The sequence below is a fragment of the Lolium perenne genome, chromosome 3, assembly GCF_019359855.2.
Source record: "Lolium perenne isolate Kyuss_39 chromosome 3, Kyuss_2.0, whole genome shotgun sequence".
Lineage (NCBI taxonomy): Eukaryota > Viridiplantae > Streptophyta > Magnoliopsida > Poales > Poaceae > Lolium > Lolium perenne.
The window spans coordinates 172,602,441-172,625,272 of NC_067246.2; the positions used below are offsets into that span (position 1 = coordinate 172,602,441).

Sequence of the window (22,832 nt, forward strand, 5' to 3'; positions counted from 1 at the left end):
GACAGTCCAAATCGAGTCGACGAGCGGACCAGGTCGTGTTGGCGGACCAGATCCCGCGTCCTCCGGCCAGCGGACGACGCACGGCTGTGGACAACGTCGAATCAATGGATGCGCGTCAGGAGCTTGGACACGGTCGAGCAGAGGGGGAGAGGGCGAGCTTGGGCGAGTTGGGATCTTGGTCGGCTTCGCTTTCTTTGTGCAGGTCAGCTAGCGGTGGTGTCCCAGAATCATCATTGTATACGCCAAAAATTCGCACGGTAACGGCTAAACTAACACCGTCGGACACGTGTCAGTATCTCACCACGTGCTCACGTATACACCCGGTCACTAGGCTTCATTCGATGCTTTATTACTACCGTTGACAAAATTGTTTCATGTTTTCAAAATCAAAGCTCTAGCACAAATATAGCAATCGATGCTTTTCCTCTATGGAGGACCATTCTTTTACTTTCAATGTTGAGTCAGTTCACCTATTTCTCTCCACCTCAAGAAGCAAACACTTGTGTGAACTATGCATTGATTCCTACATACTTGCTTATTGCACTTATTATATTACTCTATGTTGACAATATCCATGAGATATACATGTTACAAGTTGAAAGCAACCGCTGAAACTTAATCTTCTTTTGTGTTGCTTCAATATCTCTACTTTGAATTATTGCTTTATGAGTTAACTCTTATGCAAGACCTATTGATGCTTGTCTTGAAGTGCTATTCATGAAAAGTCTTTGCTTTATGATTCACTTGTTTACTCATGTCATATACATTGTTTTGATCGCTGCATTCACTACATATGCTTTACAAATAGTATGATCAAGATTATGATGGCATGTCACTCCAGAAATTATCTGTGTTATCGTTTTACCTGCTCGGGACGAGCAGAATTAAGCTTGGGGATGCTGATACGTCTCCGACGTATCGATAATTTCTTATGTTCCATGCCACATTATTGATGTTATCTACATGTTTTATGCACACTTTATGTCATATTCGTGCATTTTCTGGAACTAACCTATTAACAAGATGCCGAAGTGCCGATTCTTTGTTTCTGCTGTTTTTGGTTTCAGAAATCCTAGTAAGGAAATATTCTCGGAATTGGACGAAATCAAAGCCCAGGGGCCTATTTTCTCACGAAGCTTCCAGAAGTCCGAAGGAGAGACGAAGAGGGGCCACGGAGGGGCCACACTATAGGGCGGCGCGGCCCCCCCTTGGCCGCGCCGGCCTGTGGTGTGGGGCCCCCGTGCCGCCTCTTGACCTGCCCTTTCGCCTATAAAAAGTCTCCGTGATGAAAACCCCAGTACCGAGAACCACGATACGGAAAACCTTCCAGAGACGCCGCCGCCGCCGATCCCATCTCGGGGGATCCAGGAGATCGCCTCCGGCACCCTGCCGGAGAGGGGAATCATCTCCCGGAGGACTCTACGCCGCCATGGTCGCCTCCGGTGTGATGTGTGAGTAGTCTACCCCTGGACTATGGGTCCATAGCAGTAGCTAGATGGTTGTCTTCTCCCCATTGTGCTATCATTGTCGGATCTTGTGAGCTGCCTAACATGATCAAGATCATCTATCTGTAATTCTATATGTTGCGTTTGTTGGGATCCGATGAATAGAGAATACTTGTTATGTTGATTATCAAAGCTATGCTTATGTGTTGTTTATGATCTTGCATGCTCTCCGTTATTAGTAGATGCTCTGGCCAAGTTGATGCTAGTAACTCCAAGAGGGAGTATTTATGCTCGATAGTGGGTTCATGCCTCTGTGAACTGCGGAGGAGTGACAAGAACCACTAAGGTTATGGATGTGCTGTTGCCACTAGGGATAAAACATTAGTGCTATGTTCAAGGATGTAGTCACTAGTTACATTACGCGCAATACTTAATGCAATTGTCTGTTGTTAGCAACTTAATACTGGAGGGGGTTCGGATGATAACCTGAAGGTGGACTTTTTAGGCATAGATGCAGTTGGATGACGGTCTATGTACTTTGTCGTAATGCCCAATTAAATCTCACTATACTCATCATGATATGTATGTGCATGGTCATGCCCTCTTTATTTGTCAATTGCCCAACTGTAATTTGTTCACCCAACATGCTGTTCGTCTTATGGGAGAGACACCTCTAGTGAACTGTGGACCCCGGTCCAATTCTCTATACTGAAATACAATCTACTGCAATACTTGTTCTACTGTTTTCTGCAAACAATCATCTTCCACACAATACGGTTAATCCTTTGTTACAGCAAGCCGGTGAGATTGACAACCTCACTGTTTCGTTGGGGCAAAGTACTTTGGTTGTGTTGTGCAGGTTCCACGTTGGCGCCGGAATCCCTGGTGTTGCGCCGCACTACATCCCGCCGCCATCAACCTTCAACGTGCTTCTTGGCTCCTCCTGGTTCGATAAACCTTGGTTTCTTTCTGAGGGAAAACTTGCTGCTGTGCGCATCATACCTTCCTCTTGGGGTTCCCAACGAACGTGTGAGTTATACGCCATCAGTGTTCTCGTCCTCCTCAAAGTCGTTGTCGTCGCTCAGGAAGGCGTCTCGTCCCTGAATGTCGATGCCTCCATCGTCATCCTCCAGCTGACGAATCTGATCCTCCTGGGCCTTGACAGTGGCCTCAAGTGACGCGATCCGGGTGCGAAGGCGACGAATCGTAGCGTCCTTCTTGGCACGCTGCTGGCGAAGGCTCTTGCGGTCATTGTTGAGTAGCTTGATCGCCTCACCCTGCTCGGTGATGTGAGCATGGGTCTGGTTCGCGTAAGCGCGAGAGGCGTCGAGGTCCCTCTGAGTCTGGTAGAGCATGAAGTCCAGGTGCTCAGCATGGTGCCTCAACTCCGGGTGCGGCTGCAGCTCCATGGGCACTCCCGCGGCATCACGCCTCACAAGGTGGGCGTAGCGAGAGGCGAGGATGCGCACCACGTTCTGTCCACAGAGGCGTGCAAGTGCCTCCTGTAGGCCACGTGCGAGTCCGTCGAGCCAGTTGCTCTCGCGGAAGGAGAAGAGGACCCTCTCCGAGGTGGGAGGCTCCATCTTGCCCCTCAAGTCGGCAGTGATCACCCACTGCAACTCTCCTCCGGGCGTGTCGTCCAGCTGAACCCCATGAAACTCGGGGTGTGGGCGCCCAAGGAAGTCAGAGACGGCGTTGAGGTCGTGCTCGAAGATCAAGCTCCCTCCGTTCCCAAGCTGGTAAAACTTGGTGTTGATGGGTTCATTCAGTGCCATCTGAAAGAGAATTGGATGAGTAAGTTAGAGAGTGCAAAGTGTGGCAAAGTTTTAAGTTGATTCAAATAAGATAGACATGATTCATCAAATTTTGGCAAAGTCTCAAAGACAAGAGTGTAGTAAATTTTCACAAATAATTTCTTTCATTTGATTTCAAAGTTAAATTTTTCAGAACGCCCTTTCTAACTAAGGTCTTCTAAGGTCAAACAATGGCTCTGATACCAACTTGTCAACACCCGGATTTTTAAGTCCGGATGCCTATTATGTCATACATCGCAATCCCAGGAATATTGTTGTTGCGAGGCATAATAGTTAAGTATCACAGTCATCATTCATTACAAACCATAAGTCTTACAAATTTGGAATCACATGATCCATATTACACGAATAGTTGATCTATTGATCAACGAACAAACACAAGTTCATAGTTCAACATAGCGGAAGCGTAAGATACAAGGACTCTCTAGTCCACAGGCCAACGCTTGACGTCGGAAGGCGCTTAGTTGTCGTAGGCGTCCTGCTGGTCATCTCCTTGGTCATCTTCATACTCTGTCCATTTGAATAGCCAGGGACACAGCCGTGAGTACGTTGAGTACTCGCAAACTAATACTAATGTAAGTGCTAGACATTCTAGTATGGTTTGCTAAGCTCTAGTTTATTTGCATAAAGCTAGTTTTAGTTCACAAAGTTTGAGAAAAGCTTATTCAAGTGCTAACTAACTCCAGTGGGAACATTAGTGTCCTTCCCACCATTCAAGTGGTGATTTCAATTCAATTCACCACAAGTCATTTCACCATCATCTTTCAACATCATTTTCAAAGATATGACATTGGAAACTGTATGGCCTTTCCAACCGTCCGTAACCGTGGACGCGGCTATTCGAATAGGTTTACACTCTGCAGAGGTTGCACACTTGTGCCACAACATTTGATTTCATCCGTCGGGATTACCCCGAATCATCGTAACACAGTACGCGGATCATCAACCATAACCTTTCACTTACAAATCCTAGTATGAGCACCTTTCCCCATGAGCTTGGCCTCCCAGTGAAGACAGACAGCCAGCCTGGGAACTGCACAGGGCTTGGGCCAGACATTCACCTCATTTCGCATCATATCATATCATTTCTTTTGTTGTAGAGGCAGCTTTCGGCATAACCCCGATGACGCTTGTTTAGAGGGAACCCATACTAAGACGCATAAACTTCCAGTTAAGCCCTACCCATAATCAGGTATTGTGGGGGTACTTAATAATTGGAAAGGTATCGCATTCAAACCAACATCATTGTTTTATCAAAAATCACCATCTTCTCTTGTTCACATTCACCTTCAAAAATCATTCAATGGAATGCATCTTCATTCCAAGGTTTCAAAATCACTTCAAATTCACATTGTTCCCATCTAGAGTAGTCAAGTTTTAATTCATTAGCACTAGCTCTAATTCATGAGGGGTGCTAACTTGCTTTGCTTGGAGAAGACTAACTCACTACTCTAGTAATCAACTTGCACTTGGACCAAAGTTAACTATCAAAGTAACTCATTTAGAAAACAAGTAAAAACTTGTAAAGTAAAAACTTGGGATGGGTTCATATAAGAAAAGATAAGAAACATGGTGCCTTGCCCCAAGGGGCTTTGCACTTTGCAAGAATATTAGCTTGCCTTGGTAGTTCTCAAACTGTTCCTCCTCCTCCTCTTGGTAGCAACCTTCTTCTTCGGTGTACTCTCCGGTGCTACCGTCTAAATTTGAATACGAGTATAATTACTCACTAATTCAATGGCTATTCCATACATCACATATAAACACACAAACTACTATATGCACACAAATAAATTAACTAGAGTGCATGGGTTGTGGGGTTTAAATAGAATTCACTTCTTTGTATTTCATATGTAAATGATAGTTTCCATAGGGTTCTTGAGAAATAATTTCCTCTCATTGAAATCTTCTTAAGATTTAATTTCTCAAACAATCATGTATGAACTCATATTGACCTTAGTCAAATGTTCATCATCATCATTTGTGAAAAGGATTTAAATGAGGTAGATCACCTCATACTATTTAAATAACACTACATTTGATTTAAATCTCAAGTAATTCATATAAGAGAGTTTGGGACCAGGGGTCCAAACATCCCATGAATTCATGTGAGACAAGTTTAAATGAAGTATAAGACTCCACATAATTTACTTTAATAGTTTTGGACAATATCAACTAGTTAAACTAGTCAAATGATCCATTAATTAAACTAGGGCATGATCATGCAAAGTGACCACACCATTTTATTGCAGAAACAATTAGTGTAAGTCAAATGTGAGCTATTAGAGTTGGAATTTTCTTAATATCTATTTTGGTTGATTTTTAAGAATTATTTGAATAGGGAAAACTCCCTGTCTTGTTATTTTTATCACATTTATTCTACAAAGAATCTGGCCATGGGGCCAGTGGCATGTTGTAGATAATTTCTCTAGCTTTCCCACCATATAAAGTTCATCAAATTTGTTTGAGCCAATTTAATTCTATTGAATTTCAAAGTGGCAGCAGTATTGAAATTCATTTGGAAATATTTAAACTAGATTTGAATTAACAGGCCGGCGGGAAAACTAAACGGGCTGCCAGATTTAAAAACGGCGCAAACCAACCCAGTCCAGCCCAACCACGGTCCACAGACGCGCGGCGCGCTGACAGGGTGGGGTCCGCGCGTCAGTGACTCAGCGTCACCGAAGCGGTACGTTTTAAAGTGGAGCGTTGGATTAGAACGCAGATCAACGGCCGTGGTTCATCGTCGTCGCCGACGAGAACCCGACGATGCGGCGGCGGCAGTAGGGGGTCGGCGGGCTAACCAGTGCTCCAGCGAGGGATGGCAGTGTGCGTGGTGAAGTTGTGGACGACGGCGGAGCTCCTGGTACCGGCGGCTCCTCCTGGAACAGCTCCAATCGACGGCGGCGACCTCCGGGTACTGGCGGCGTCGATCTTCAAATTGGAGCAGCTCCGGCGATGATTCGATGGGTGGAGTGGTGGTTGAGAAGCAGTGAGAGGTGGGGAGTGAGATGGTGTGCTTGGTTCTGTCCAGGGAACTCCCTATTTATAGGATTGAGAGAGGGTGGCGGGGCAGTGATGCGGGCGACCATGGCGCGGCTTCTCCGGCGGCTGGTCGAGCTAGGCGTGGTCATGGCGATGCTCTACGTGTCCAGGCGAGGCGAATGGTGGCGACAGCTCGGTCGGGGAGGGCCTGGTTATGTCGCATTGCTTCCGTGTCTGTGGCGCCCGCGGCGGACCAGGGTTTCCTTCTCCGGCGGCGGTGGGCACGGGTCTGGTCGAGCGAGTGTCTGGCGGCGTCCAGGTGTCGTGGTGATGCTCAAGGCGTTGCGAGCGGGGCCAGGGCGAGCGTGAGGTGGTGGCGCGAGAGGTGGCCAGAGCGCGTCCATGGCGTGCATGCGCGCGACACGAGCGGCGTCTAGGCGTGTGCTGGGCGCGCGTCGTCCGGCCACTGTCGCCGTCGAGCTCGACCGTGGAGGTGCTAGGGCGGCGTAGGAGAGCACGGTGGCGAGCTGTGGCATGGTGGCCATTGCAGGGATGCAATGGGAGAGAGGGAGGTGGTCGGGTTGGGCGACATGGCCGGCATGGCCATGTCTAGCCTTGCCCTCTCTCTCCCTAGGTTTCTATTTGGCATTAAAATGGATTAAGGGGACCAGGGGACCAATTGGGGTAGTGTAGTGTAGATTAGGTTGAGTAGAATCACTATTTGCAATAGTTGCAAATAGTGCCCGAATTTGGAAAATTCAAAAATAGCCAAATTTGAAATAATTCAAATGGTGAAAGTTTTTGAAATGTGAGTGTTGATATAAGTTGTAAATGACCAGAGAGGTTTTGAGGTGGTGGTGGAATTTTTAGAATTCAAAAATTTGCAAAATTGGCTAAGTGGAGAATGTTGCATATGTGAGAAAGTTGAAACTTTGGATGAGCCTTGCTCATGATCAAAGATGATTTTGGCATGGTGATCTTCATCAAAGTTGTTCACCTTGATGTTGACTTTGAAATGGTGCAAAGAGTTAGCAAGAGTTGGTTTGGGAAAAATGAATGGCAAGGGCTCAAAGTGGTGATCAGACTAGAATTGTCAAAATTGACCATTATCATATGTGAGTGGGATTTGTGTTTGAAATCCATTTGAATTGTGAATCTTTGATTCCAAAAGTTGTAGTAAGTGTTTAATAACATTACTCAACTAATGGTGAAGACCAAATAGGTCTAGGGTCAAAATTTATAAAAATGCCATAAGGCATATGTGAGGGTTTTTAGGGTTTTCCATTTAATGGAATTTCTTCCTCTTTGATTTATTTGGTTGGTGATCTTCATATGATCACCTTAGGGTTTTAGAGCATGGCAAATACAAGTAATAACAATCATCATGGCATATCACTCAAATGCACAAGTCCTATGCATGGTACTATATGCAAAAGAAAAGTTTTTGTTGGTTTGAAATTTTGCTTTCTGGAATTCTCTAACTTTCTTTTTATTGAAATTTGGGGTGTTACAGTAGCACTTCAAGCAATTTACTTTGGAATGGCGGAGAAATACCATGTAGTAGGTAGGTATGGTGGACTCGAATGGCATAGTGGTTGGCTCAAGGGTTTTGGATGCATGAGAAGTATTCCCTCTCGATACAAGGCTTAGGCTAGCAAGGTTGTTTGAAGCAAACACAAGCATAAACTAGTACATCAAAACTTACATAAAAGACATATTACAAGCATTATAAGACTATACATCGTCTTCCTTGTTGTTCAAACACCTCACTAGAAAATATCTAGACTCTAGAGAAACCACTCATGCAAACCAAATTTTAACAAGCTCTATGTATTTCTTCACTAATAGGTGCAAAGCATATGATGCAAGAGCTTAAACATGAGCACAACAATTGCCAAGTATCAAGTTATTCAAGACATCATACCAATTACTACATGTAGCATTTTCCGTTTCCAACCATATAACAATTAACGAAGCAGTTTCAACCTTCGCCATGAAAATTAAAAGCTAAGAACACATATGTTCATATGAACCAGCGGAGCGTGTCTCTCTCCCACACAAGCATTTATTCAAACAAAAAACAAAAACAAGAAACATACAGACGCTCCAAGTAAAGTACATAAGATGTGACTGAATAAAAATATAGTTTCAAGAGAAGGAACCTGATAATTTGTCGATGAAGAAGGGGATGCCTTGGGCATCCCCAAGCTTAGATGCTTGAGTCTTCTTGAAATATGCAGGGATGAACCACCGGGGCATCCCCAAGCTTAGACTTTTCACTCTTCTTGATCACATTGTATCATCCTCCTCTCTTGACCCTTGAAAACTTCTTTCACACCAAACTCAAAACAACTCATTAGAGGGTTAGTACATAATCAAAAATTCACATGTTCAGAGGTGACACAATCATTCTTAACACTTCTGGACATTGCTCAAAGCTACTGGAAGTCAATGGAACAAAGAAATCCATCCCACATAGCAAAAGAAGCAATGCGAAATAAAAGGCAGAATCTGTCAAAACGGAACAGTCCGTAAAGACGAATTTTATTGAGGCACCAGACTTGCTCAAATGAAAATGCTCAAATTGAATGAAAGTTGCGTACATATCTGAGGATCACTCACGTAAATTGGCATAATTTTCTGAGTTACCTACATAGAATTTTGCCCAGATTCGTGACAGCAGAGAAATCTGTTTCCGTGCAGTAATCCAAATCTAGTATGAACCTTACTATCAACGACTTTACTTGGCACAACAAAACACAAAACTAAGATAAGGAGAGGTTGCTACAGTAGTAAACAACTTCCAAGACACAAATATAAAACAAAATACTGTAGCAAAATAACACATGGGTTATCTCCCAAGAAGTTCTTTCTTTATAGCCATTAAGATGGGCTCAGCAGTTTTAATGATCCACTCGCAGGAAATAGTATTCGAAGCAAAAAGAGCTTCAAGAGGCAAATTCAAAACAAATTTAAGTCTAACATGCTTCCTATGAAGAGGAATCTTGTACACAAATGAATTCATGAAGAACAAAGTGACAAGCATAAGAGGATAAAACACGAGTAACTTCAAGATTCTCGACATAAAGAGGGGACACTTAATATTATTAAGATGCATACAACCATATTTCCCTCTCTCATAATAACTTTCAGTAGCATCATTGATGAAATCCACAATATACCCATCACTTAAAACATTCTTATCATGGTTCATATGCATAGAAGTATCATTAAATTTGGCATAAGAAGAGTTATTCTCATTAATAGTAATTGGAGCAAGATTATTATCAAGAATTTGAACATGGTAAACAAGTTGCATACTAAGGGAATTGTTTTTGGTAATCCAATCATGACTATGACAAGTTTCATAAGCATAGTTATAACCTATATCATAGCATTCTTTATAATAATCATCAAAGGTCGGAGGCACAGTGTCATCATAAGAAATAGAATAGTTATCTTTCACAGTTGGTTTATCTGTGTCCATACCATCATTGTTATTAGAAGGAGATGTATCAAACACATAATGATCAGTAGCAAAAGGATTTTCAAACACCTCTTCCCCAAGCTTAGAGCTTTCTATATCATTATGGGAGGAAGCATGGATAGCACTGACACTATGGCAATTATTATCATTTTCAGAATTAGTTTCCCAGAGATTTGTAATATCAAAAGTAGTGTGCTCATTCAAATCATGATCGCTAATGTATGTAAAGGGCATAGGAAGATCATCGTATTCAGATTCATTATCACAATAATCATTAGGAGCAACATACTTACGGTTACCTAGCGTTATCTCATTCACGCGGGGATACGCCGTTACCTCTTTCTTTTTCTTCTTCTTCTTCTTCTTCTTCTTCGTTCCCTTCTTCTTCTTCTTCTCTTCCTTCTCCTCGTTCCCTTCTTTAGGAGGAAGAGGCTTGAAGGGTGGCTTGTCCGCATAACCTGATTTACTTTCAGAAACAATAGAAGAAACTTGGGAGGATCCCTCCTTTTCATTAATTAGTTGAAAACACACAGCGGTCCTATCATATTTTGGCAAGGTGTTTGTATGTAAGTATTTGTATGGCTATTATCAATGCAATAAGAAAAACACCCATGCAGGACATCATCAATATCAAGATCACTCATATGTAACAAAGAGATTTTTCTCGACAGTTCTTCATACCCCAAAAATAAAGTAAGTTCATCATGTTGATTAGGAGTAATTTCATCATCACAATACAAATTTGCAGCACTCATTGGGTTCGAATTACCATTGGAGGAGCATTGAAAATTAAAATGACCCACTTCATGGCAAACTTCACAAATAAAAGGATAGAGGGCACAAACTTTTTTACCAAGATCATCTAGAGCCCTAAGCCACTTTCTAGTTTTTTCATTAGCATGATGGATACAATATTCATCTTTGATTTGATTAATTCCACAAGGTCTATGTATTCCACAAAAATTAACATGCTTATAGGAAATAGCATTCTTAGGAGTTTGAGCATGCTTATTGCAATAATTAACAACAATTTCATTCTTCATGCAAGCCTCTTTAAAAGGTTCATGATACTTATCAAAATTCTTTTTAGGCAATTCAAAATGAGAAGCAAAGGCTTTATAAAGATTTGCAGCAACTTGAGAGTCAAGACCATAAGTAGCACTCATATTTTGAAATTTATTGGTATCCATAAAAGCTTCAATGCATTCATAATCATAATTTATACCTGACTCTTTACCTTTGTCGTTCTCCCATCCTTCAGCGTTGTCCTCAATCCGATCAAGAAGATCCCACCTAGCTTCAACCTCTTTGCTTGTGAAAGATCCTTCCGAACAGGCATCCAGATAGTCCTTGTGTTGTCCTGAAAGTCTCGCATAAAAATTGTTAACAATAACATTACGGGGGAGCTCATGAATGGGACATTTGAGCATTAGTGACTTCAATCTCCCCCACGCTTGAGAAGTACTCTCTCCATCACGAGGATAAAAGTTATAAATATAATTCCTATCAATATGCACTTCATGAGGAGGATAAAATTTAGAATAAAAGAGAGATGCAATTTCCTCCCAACCAAGAGAATGACTATTCTCCAACAATTTATACCAATGCGCCGCTTTACCAGACAACAAAACAGAGAATAGCTTCTTCCTCACTTCATCCATAGAGATACCTGCACACTTGAATAACCCGCATAATTCATGCAAAAACAGTAAATGATCTTTAGGATGGACAGTTCCATCCCCTTCATAGCGGTTATCCATAACACGTTCAATAATTTTCATGGGTATTTTATACGGAATACTTTCAGCAGGTGGATTTAAAATATCAGAAGCATCATTAGAGTTATCGCATATGGGAGATAAAGCATTATCAGAATGAAATATTTCTTCAAAAGCTAAGGAGCAAAAAAGATAATTTTTATGTAAACTAGCTTCCCCAAGCTTAGACTTATTCATAGCATTAGCAGTGATTGCGTTCATACTAATATGTTCCATGGGTTATTTAATTTTCGGATCAAACCATCCATGTCTTAAATCAGGAAATAAAGTAAGAAGCTCATTGTTTTCCATTATGCCAAACTAGTGTAAACAAGAAACAAAAAGATGCAATTGCAGGATCTAAAGGAAATAGCTTCGAGCACAAACACAATGGCGCCAGAAAAGTACTGTTACCTGGAACCGAAGTATGAGTGCCTTTTACCTTTCCTCCCCGGCAACGGCGCAAGAAAATAGCTTGATGTCTATGCCCCCTCCTTTTCCTGTAGACAGTGTTGGGCCTCCAAGAGCAGAGGTTTGTAGAACAGCAGCAAGTTTTCCCTTAAGTGGATCACCCAAGGTTTATCGAACTCAGGGAGGAAGAGGTCAAAGATATCCCTCTCATGCAACCCTGCAACCACAAAGCAAGAAGTCTCTTGTGTCCCCAACACACCTAATAGGTGCACTAGTTCGGCGAAGAGATAGTGAAATACAGGTGGTATGAATGTATATAAGTAGTAGCAACGGCACCAGAAAAGTGCTTTGCCCAGGACAGTAAACAAGCAGTAGTAACGCAGCAGTAGTAACGCAGTAAAACAATAAACAAGCAGCGATAGCAGTATTTAGGAACAAGGCCTAGGGATCATACTTTCACTAGTGGACACTCTCAACATTGATCACATAACAGAATAGATAAATGCATACTCTACACTCTTTTGTTGGATGATGAACACCATTGCGTAGGATTACACGAACCCTCAATGCCGGAGTTAACAAGCTCCACAATTCAATGTTCATATTTAAATAACCTTAGAGTGCATGAAAGATCAACACGACTAAACCAAGTACTAACATAGCATGCACACTGTCACCTTCACACTATGTAGGAGGCATAGATCACATCAATACCATCATAGCAATAGTTAACTTCATAATCTACAAGAGATCATGATCATAGCCTACGCCAAGTACTAACACGGATGCACACACTGTCACCATTACACCGTGCAGGAGGAATAGAATACTTTAATAACATCACTAGAGTAGCACATAGATAATACTCAACTTGATCACAAAGAGAGAGAGATGAACCACATAGCTACAGCGGAGCCCTCAGCCCCGGGGGTGAATTACTCCCTCCTCATCATGGGGGCAGCGATGGCGATGAAGATGGCGGTGGAGACGGCGGTGGAGATGGCTCCGGGGGCAATTCCCCGTCCCGGCAGGGTGCCGGAACAGCGACTTCTGTCCCCCGAATTGGAGTTTCGCGATGTGGCGGCGCCCCTGGAGTCTTTCTGGAGTTTCGTCAATCGGTGTCGAAGTTTTAGGTCACGACGGCTTAAATAGGCGAAGAGTCGGAGTCGGAAGAGTCCCGAGGGGCCCACACCATAGGGTGGGGTGACCACCCTCCAGGCCGCGCCGGCCTATGAGGAGGAGGCCCTGGGCCTCCCCCTGGCTTGCCCTTCTGGCTCCGTGAGTCTTCCGGCGAAATAGAATTTCTGTAATTTTTCTGGATTTTTCCGAGCACTTTGGTTTTTGGGCCTTTTCTGCAATAAACAGACATAATAAACAGAAACTGGCACTGTGGCATCTTGTTAATAGGTTAGTCCAATAAATGCCATAATATGATATAAAGTGCAAGCAAAACATGTAGGTATTGTCATAAAACAAGCATGGAACATCAGAAATTATAGATACGTTGGAGACGTATCAGACAGCCACATTCACTTTAAATAGAGCACCATCAAAATCCGTAGAAACGACACCGTATGAATTATGGTTTAATAAGAAACCTAAGCTGTCGTTCCTTAAAGTTTGGGGTTGCGAAGCCTATGTAAAGAAGTTACAACCGGACAAGCTAGAACCCAAAGCGGAGAAATGCGTCTTCATAGGATACCCTAAGGAAACTATAGGGTACACTTTCTATCACAGATCCGAAGGCAAAATCTTTGTTGCTAAGAACGGAACCTTTCTTGAGAAAGAATTTCTCACTAAAGAAGTGACTGGAAGAAAAGTAGAACTCGATGAGATTGATGAATCTTTACTCGTTGATCAGATTAGTGCAGTACCGAAAGCTGTTCCTGTACCGCCTACACCGGTAACAGAGGAAGCTAATGATAATAATCATGAAACTTCGAACGAGGAAACTACTGAACCTCGCAGATCGACAAGGGAACGTGCCACTCCTAATTGGTATGATCCTTGTCTAAATGTCATGATTGTGGACAACAATGATGAGGACCCTGCGACGTATGAAGAAGCGATGATGAGCCCAGATTCCAACAAATGGCAAGAAGCCATGAAATCCGAAATGAGATCCATGTATGATAACAAAGTATGGACTTTGGTAGACTTACCTGATAGCCGCAAGGCTGTCGAGAATAAATGGATCTTCAAGAGAAAAACAGATGCTGATGGTAATATTACTGTCTATAAAGCTCGACTTGTCGCAAAGGGTTTCCGACAAATTCAAGGAGTTGACTACGATGAGACTTTCTCACCTATAGCGAAGCTAAAATCTGTGAGGATTTTGTTACCAATAGCTGCATTTTTCGATTATGAGATTTGGCAGATGGATGTCAAAATGGCATTCCTTAATGGAGACATTGAGGAAGAGTTGTATATGGTACAACCCAAAGGTTTTGTCGATCCTAAAAATGCTGACAAAGTATGCAAACTTCAGCGTTCAATCTATGGACTGAAGCAAGCATCAAGAAGTTGGAACCGACGTTTTGATAAGGTGATCAAAGACTTCGGGTTTATACAGTGTCATGGAGAGGCCTGTATTTACAAGAAAGTGAGTGGGAGCTCTGTAGCATTCCTGATATTATATGTAGATGACATATTATTGATTGGGAATGATATAGAACTATTAAGCAGTGTAAAAGGTTATTTGAATAATAGTTTTTCAATGAAAGACCTTGGTGAAGCATCATATATATTAGGCATCAAGATTTATAGAGATAGATCAAGACGCCTAATAGGGCTATCACAGAGTACATACCTGGACAAGATTCTAAAGAAGTTTAGAATGGACGAAAGTAAGAAAGGGTTCTTACCTATGTTACCAGGCAAGGTCTTGAGTAAGACTCAAGGACCGGCTACGGCAGAAGAAAGAGAAAGGATGAGTAATATCCCCTATGCCTCGGCAGTAGGATCTATCATGTATGCCATGCTATGTACTAGACCGGATATAGCACATGCTGTTAGTTTGACTAGCAGATATCAAAGTGATCCAGGAATGGAACACTAGACAGCGGTCAAGAATATCCTGAAGTATTTGAAAAGAACTAAGGATATGTTTCTTTGTTATGGAGGTGACCAAGAGCTCGTTGTAAGCGGTTACACCGATGCAAGTTGGAACACTGATCCTGATGACTCTAAGTCACAGTCTGGGTACGTGTTTATATTGAATGGTGCTGCAAAGAAGTCGGGCAAGCTCGAAGCAGTGCACGGTGGCGAAGTCTTCAACAGAATTAGAGTACATAGCGGCTTCAGAGGCTTCATCAGAAGCGGTATGGATGAAGAGGTTCATTGTAGAGCTCGGTGTGGTTCCTAGTGCATTGGACCCACTAGTCATCTACTGTGACAACATGGGTGCCATCGCCAATGCACAAGAACCAAGGTCACACAAGAGGTTGAAGCATATCAAGCTGCGTTACCACTCGATTCGCGAGTACATCGAAGATGGAGAAGTAAAGATTTGCAAAGTACACACTGATCTGAATGTAGCAGATCCGTTGACTAAAGCTCTCCCTAGGGCAAAGCATGACCAACACCAGAATGCCATGGGTGTTAGGTACATTACAATGTAATCTAGATTATTGACTCTAGTGCAAGTGGGAGACTATTGGAGATATGCCCAAGAGGCAATAATAAAAGTGGTTATTATATATCTTTATGTTTATGATAAATGTTTATATACCATGCTATAATTGTATTAACCGAAACATTGATACATGTGTGATATGTAAACAACAAAGAGTCCCTAGTATGCCTCTTAACTAGCTTGTTGATTAATGGATGATTAGTTTCATAATCATGAACATTGGATGTTATTAATAACAAGGTTATATCATTATATGAATGATGTAATGGACACACCCAATTAAGCGTAGCATTAGATCACGTCATTAAGTTATTTGCTATAAGCTTTCGATATATAGTTACCTAGTCCTTATGACCATGAGATCATGTAAATCACTTATACTGGAAAGGTACTTTGATTACATCAAACGCCACTGCGTAAATGGGTGGTTATAAAGGTGGGATTAAGTATCCGGAAAGTATGAGTTGAGGCATATGGATCAACAGTGGGATTTGTCCATCCCGATGACGGATAGATATACTCTGGTCCCTCTCGGTGAAATGTCGTCTAATGTCTTGCAAGCATATGAATAAGTTCATAAGAGACCACATATCACGATACGAGTAAAGAGTACTTGTCAGGAGACGAGGTTGAACAAGGTATAGAGTGATACCGATGATCAAACCTCAGACAAGTAAAATATCGTGTGACAAAGGGAATTGGTATCGTATGTGAATGGTTCATTCGATCACTAAAGTCATCGTTGAATATGTGGGAGCCATTATGGATCTCCAGATCCCGCTATTGGTTATTGGTCGGAGAGAGTACTCAACCATGTCCACATAGTTCGCGAACCGTAGGGTGACACACTTAAGGTTTGATGTTGAAATGGTAGAACTTGAATATGGAATGGAGTTAGAAGTATTGTTCGAAGTCCCGGATGGGATCCCGGACATCACGAGGAGTTCCGGAATGGTTCGGAGAATACGATTCATATATAGGAAGTCATTTTATAAGTTTTGAAAATGATCCGGTGATTTTGCGGAAGGTTTTAGAAGGTTCTAGAAAAGTCCGGAAGGAATCACTAAGGAAGGAGGAGTCCCGGAGGGACTCCACCTCCCCATGGCCGGCCAACCCTAGAGGGGGGAGTCCAAGGTGGACTCCACCAAGGGGGCCGGCCACCCCCCCACATGGAAGGGGGGAATCCCACCTCAAGTGGGATTCCCACCTTGGGTAGGTTTCCCTACTACATGGAAGGTTTTGGGTTGGGGTCTTATTCGAAGACTTGTAGTCCAACACTTGGGGGTTCCACCTATATAATGAGGGGCCAAGGGGAGGGGGTCGGCCACCACAACACCACCACCTTGGCCGCACCCCAAGGAGGCCGGCCACCCCCTCTCCCCAAACCCTAGCCGCCCCACTCCTCCCCCTCTCCCGCAACGCTTAGCGAAGCTCCGCCGGAGATCTCCATCGCCACCGCCACCACGCCGTCGTGCTGCCGGATTCAAGGAGGAGCTACTACTTCCACTGCCCGCTGGAACGAGGAGCTGGACGTCGTCTTCATCAACACCGAACGTGTGACCGAGTACGGAGGTGCTTCCCGATCGTGGCACCGTGATCAAGATCTTCTACGCGCTTTTGCAAGCGGCAAGTGATCGTCTACCGCAGCAACAAGAGCCTCATATTGTAGGCTTTGGAAATCTTCAAGGGTGAGTCTCGATCATCCCCTCGTTGCTACCGTCTTCTAGATTGCATCTTGGCTTGGATTGCGTTCTCGCGGTAGGAAAATTTTTGTTTTCTATGCAACGAATCCCTACAGTGGCCCCTTGGTCGGCCGGCCTCCTTTCCACCACATGCCCCTTTGCCATATGGGGCCCATTTAGGGTGGGGAGCCTTTTTAATTTTAAAACATACTTTTAGTTAATTAAATATATTTTAATATATTATTCATTTAATTAACATATTAAACATATCTTTTAATTGCCAAGAATCTAGGATACCTCGGACTTCTCCGAACACCCTTCGGACGCCTCTGGAACACTTTTCCAGATGTCTCTCTTAATTTCGATGAATCCAAAACTAAGTGTGTGACCCTACGGTACGGGAATAACATAGACATGATCGAGACAATTCTCCGATCAATGATCACCAGGGGTGTCTGGAGAACCATAATGACCCCTATGAATTCCACGAAGATATGATCGTCGTTTGAACCATTACGTTGAGTCCTATTCCCTTTGTTTCTCGATACCAACACTTGTCCGAGACATGATCATCGGTATCGTCATACCTAGTTCTATATTGTTACCAACAAGGGTATTTAATTCGTTCTGAGTGATTCCATCCCCATGACCTAGTCATATGTCGTGTAATCTCACCGCGTGGGCCCTATGCATCTCTCTGTCACACGGATGAATAAATCCCACTATTGATACATAGATACATACGCCTCAACCCATTATGACCACCCTATTACAGTGTAGCGATTGATGATGTTAAAGCAACCTATAGTAACAGTGATTAGATGTGATCCCACGGTCTAAGGATTAAGTCACTACGCTTTCATAAATTTCGTAACGTTGAACTTAATGTGACTTGATCGCGTTACAATACTTATATATTGGGTCCATCATATCATTCATCTAATGATATGACCCTATTGTGAATGACGTGTCTGTCCATAATAGGGAAATCTCGATCAACGAATGACCACAATGAGCTAGCTTGTATATGTGTACTTGCCAAGGACCCTTGTTTGTTTAAAATAGTACAATACCAAACATATATCAATGTTTCCACTTAATACAGGTATAACATGGCACAAAACTATTATGAATATTTGAGATATAATAATAAATACTCCTTATTATTTTCCTCTAGGACAACACTAGTATATTGGGCCGGTTTAATCCCCACTTTACCCAATTTTTTCCAAATCGTAGTGTAATTTCTTCAATACTAAATACACTACCCCTCCTTAGTGGATTCCTGATTGAATTATTGGGATTTAAGAGGATTGGGTGAAGATATGTGTTTCACCCAATTTCTGCGGGTCTATCCCATAAATTATCTAGTACCAAACAAGGCCTAAGTGAAGAAACATAAGTTCTTATTAAACTACATAAACATGAAAACATGAAAAAAAATCAAATGAGCCCAAGCTTAATTTGCGCTCCATGCATTGGATGCAGTGTTACTACAGTATGTGGTGCATGAGTATAGGACGACGCAAGCATGAACTCAAAGCGTTGGAGGATCATGCAAATGGCCATCTTGGCCTCAAGAAGCGCAAAGTTCTGGCCGATGCAAATCCGTGGTCCCCAACCAAATGGAAGAAATGCTCCTGGATTCTTCGATGCCTTCGAGATCCCCTCAGCAAACCTCTCCAGCTTGAATTCGTGCACATCGGTTCCCCAAATGTCAGGGTCATGGTGCATGAACAATACGGCAAGCTCAATCATCACACCAGCGGGGTACTTTGTGTCTCCAATTTGCACCTCCTTGTATGTCTTCCGACTGAAATGGATGCTCGGGGGATACAACCGAAGAACCTCGTAGAGGATCATGGTCACCTGTAGAGTGCAAAGATTTAGATCAAGGAGTTACACTTATAATTTGCACGTTCATGCTTTCGTAGCGACTTCATGACGAGAAAGTTAGTCATAGAAATTAAGCACAAACCGTTTTGAGTCGATTTAGGCCTTCATATTCAGGTTTATTTTTCCCAAATAATCCTAGTACCTCCTGCCTTGCACGGTCCTGCCACTCTGGGTGCATGCTTAGAACGATCATGGTCCATGTGAGTAGCACCGATGTTGTCTCCATTCCTGCAAAGTAGAACAACTTGCACTCCTCAATGACGTCTTCGATCGTCATGCCTATGTTAGATTGACCATTCTCATATGTTTCCCCGATGTTTGGTTCTAGCAATAAACCGAGCAAGTCTTGTTTTGCACTTTGGCCTTCTTTCATTGCTTTAATTCTTTTCTCGATTATACCTCGCAGAATCGATTCTATCTCGTCGTTGATTTGATACATCCTTCTATTGTTTGTGGTTGGCAAGGGTCTGAAAATGGCAATTCCCATATATGTTAGTTTAGCTAAACACGGTCCATGTTAAACGAGTAGATGTGCTACGGCAAGTTTAGTTGATAGTAGTAGCTCACAAATAACCGGGAATGAGAATCATCCGAATGTTTGTCATTATACGCCCAGCTTGCTCGGATTGCAACTGGAATATCTTCCTTCCTTCAAGGTAGCTGCTACCGAATGCAGTGCGAGAAATGACATCCCCGGTCAGGCTTTGGATTTCCGGCCAAACGTCGAGCTCACACGAGCCATTTGAGCCGATGGACTCCATCCATCTGCTGATCAATTCTTCACAGCACGCAGAGAACTCCGGCAGCATGCACTGCAGAAGTGCATAGCCATATGTGCGTCCCATTACCATGGATCAGTTATGCAATCGATGACATTAAGTAATTAATTAATAGGAAAACAAGTCTGAAATCAGTGAGGGAAAAGAAACTTATAATTTTGTGTGGTATATCATCTAGATGCAGTTCCTTTTGAAAAGAAAAGGTTGTGGAAAAGGGACTTTTTTTGAAAAGTCTTTGGAAAAAGTAGGGCCTTTTTATATACCTTGATCTTCTCGAGATTGAAAGCAGGGTTTAGGAGCCGCCTGTGCTTAACCCACTTGTCGCCCTCGTGGTTGGAGAGGCCATTAGCGAGGAGCTTCCACAGTGCCGGGAACTTGGGCTTCTCCAGGTGCCCGAACTTGTTGGAAAGCACGTGCTTGGCGAGGTCGGGGTCGGCGATGGTTACCTTGGGGATGGGGCCGAACCAGGAGAGGCTCACCTTGCCGTGCTCCCGGACTGAATCGGAGAGGAAAGGCGCCACGTGGGGGGCGATGTCGTGGCATCGCAGCGGCAACGGCCTCGACCAGGCTTCCTTGTTCAGCCGGGCTTTTCTCGTGAGGTCGCCGGCGAGGAAGCGGTAGGAGGTGCCGCGGATGCCCTGCGCGCGCAGCTCCCGCTCGAGCCGCCGCGGCCGCCACCACAGCCGGTCCAGCAGCCGGTGGAGCTGCCACAGAACCACAAGGCCCGGGAGACCATACGCCAGCAGAAGGCTCCATCTCCACGCCACTGAGGCGCCTGCAGCTGCACAGAACACTCCAAGAACCATCCCTCTCAAGTCTCGAGTGGTCGAATTGGGTGATGAAAACTGTACGTGCCTTCTTCAGTGGGGATCTATAGGCATCAGTTTATATAGATGGATGGATCTGCAGCCCGTCAACATCAGTGTAACATTCACATTGACTAGGAAGAGACAGTGACCCTCACTATCAGATTCAAAGCTGTCACAATCTCATCTAGACCTGACTTGTCGCTAGGACGACAAGACACGCAGACTATTCTAACACCTGACTTATCACCGGCGTGCTTACCACGTAGCCAAAGCAAATCCAAACACAAACACCTCCAATTTCCAGGATCGATATATATCTTGTGGTCTAATCTCTCACAGTGCCCACCAACTCTACTAGCTAGCTAGTCTCAGTCACAGAAAGAAATCATCCAAAATTGATTTGATTGATAACTGATCTGACCAGCGAGCGGAAAGGGAATCGACCGATGGCCGCCGCCGGAGCTGGAGGAGGAGCCGGCGACCAGCTGACGGTGCTGGGCGCTTGGGCGAGCCCGTTCTTGGTCCGGGTTCGTCTCGCGTTGCACCTCAAGGCGCTGGAGTACGAGTACGTGGAAGTCGACCTCAAGGACAAGAGCGACCTGCTCCTGGCCTCCAACCCCGTGCACAAAAAGGTTCCCGTGCTCCTCCACGGCGGCAAGCCCGTCTGCGAGTCCATGCTCATCGTGCAGTACCTCGACGACGCCTTCCCGGGCTACGGCCCAGCCTTCCTCCCCGCCGATCCCCACGACCGCGCCGTCGCCCGCTTCTGGGCAGCCTACGTTGACGACAAGGTACGCGCACTCTGCTTCACCAGTTTTAGTCAAATCCGATCCAGCAGGAAGGAATCACATCGCAGCTCGTCTCGGGCATGTATGTTGAATTGTTGATTTGACCGTCGTACGTGCAGCTTCTGAGCTCGTGGGTCGGGATCTTCGCGACGACGACGGAGGATGAGAAGACGGAGGCGGTGGACAGGACGCTCGCGGCGTTGGACGCACTGGAGGGGGCGTTCAGGGAATGCTCCGGCGGGAAGGGGTGGTTCGGCGGCGACGGCGTTGGGTACGTGGACATCGCGCTCGGTGGGTTCGTGCCGGCAATGAACGCGTCGGAGCCGACGACCGGGCTCAAGATCCTCGACCCGGCCAGGACGCCGCTGTTGGCCGCCTGGAAGGATAGATTCTGCGCGCTCGACGCAGCCAAGGCGGCCATGCCGCCGACTGAGCGGTTGGTTGAGAGTGGGAAGCAGAGGCATGCCGAATTAAAGGCGGCCGCGCAGCCGAACAAATGAAGATCTTCAGTTCTTGCAACTCTGTTTGGTCGAAAATACGTTTAGAGCCTTTTTTTTCCCTTCTTCTTACTGTGTAAATAAGTAAAACTGCTGTAAATGTCGCGTCTGGAGACACAATGCAAAACATCTTTGTCATCGTACGTGCAAAGGATCCTAAACAAATGCGACACGCTGCAGCACCAATGCATAACGAACAATGAATCCCAGCCCTCCTCTATGTCAATACTCCGTACTACCTTTATCCTAAAAAATTCTTAAGTCTTATATTATTTTTAGAGATACTCAAACTATGTCAAGTTGACTAAGCTTTTGCCAAAAATAAATATAATACAAAGTTAATATCATTAAAAAGATAATGAGATATATTTTTGTATGGTAATTATAAAATATTACACCTGTTGATAGATCGTTCTAAAATTTTGATCATACTTTACTTGGTTTGACTTAAAAAAAATTAAGCGTTAAGCTTTGGGATGGAGGTATTATCAGGCAACCATTGACGTGTTTAGGATTGTGCCGGTGGTTCCAAACCTCTATCGGCTATCTCCATCATGCTTGCTCATGACATATAAATTTTGAATCTTTGGTCTGGGTTGGGTAAGCGGGTTGGCCAGTTTGTAACCAAACCATGCACAAAATGATATACAAGTTACGGAGAAATGTTCGACCAACCATGCTATCCATGTCTAATGGGGCGTCCGCTAGGGCACACTTTCTCTTTAGGGACATTCCCTCTACACGCGATCACAAATTAATATGTGCTAATCGGGCACTGAAATTCGGGGCATTAAAAGCTTCTTCTAGATCTTCTATAAAATGTTTCACAAATTGATATGTGCTAATCGGGA

The 22,832-nt window shown here is 43.9% G+C and overlaps 2 protein-coding genes across 3 annotated transcripts; one reads left to right on the forward strand and one right to left on the reverse strand.

The window, feature by feature from the left end:
- Nucleotides 1-18,601: 18,601 nt before the first annotated feature.
- Nucleotides 18,602-20,817, reverse strand: LOC127318356 (cytochrome P450 CYP72A616). Of its 2 annotated transcripts, XM_051348836.2 has the most exons (5): nt 20,151-20,817; nt 19,676-19,920; nt 19,508-19,575; nt 19,191-19,336; nt 18,602-19,081 (listed from the first exon to the last, which is right to left on the reverse strand). In XM_051348836.2, exons 1-5 carry the CDS (start codon nt 20,691-20,693, stop codon nt 18,656-18,658), a joined length of 1,428 nt encoding a protein of 475 aa, XP_051204796.1. In that variant the 5' UTR covers nt 20,694-20,817; the 3' UTR covers nt 18,602-18,655. The 2 variants fall into 2 exon arrangements, with proteins under 2 accessions (XP_051204796.1, XP_051204795.1); XM_051348835.2 differs by having other exon boundaries at nt 19,191-19,575; nt 20,151-20,760.
- Nucleotides 20,818-20,993: 176 nt separating this feature from the next.
- LOC127318359 (probable glutathione S-transferase GSTU6) lies at nt 20,994-22,124 on the forward strand. The gene is made up of 2 exons (XM_051348837.2): nt 20,994-21,487; nt 21,604-22,124. The coding sequence occupies exons 1-2, from the start codon at nt 21,143-21,145 to the stop codon at nt 21,982-21,984; spliced, it is 726 nt and encodes a 241-aa protein (XP_051204797.1). The 5' UTR covers nt 20,994-21,142; the 3' UTR covers nt 21,985-22,124.
- Nucleotides 22,125-22,832: the final 708 nt, after the last annotated feature.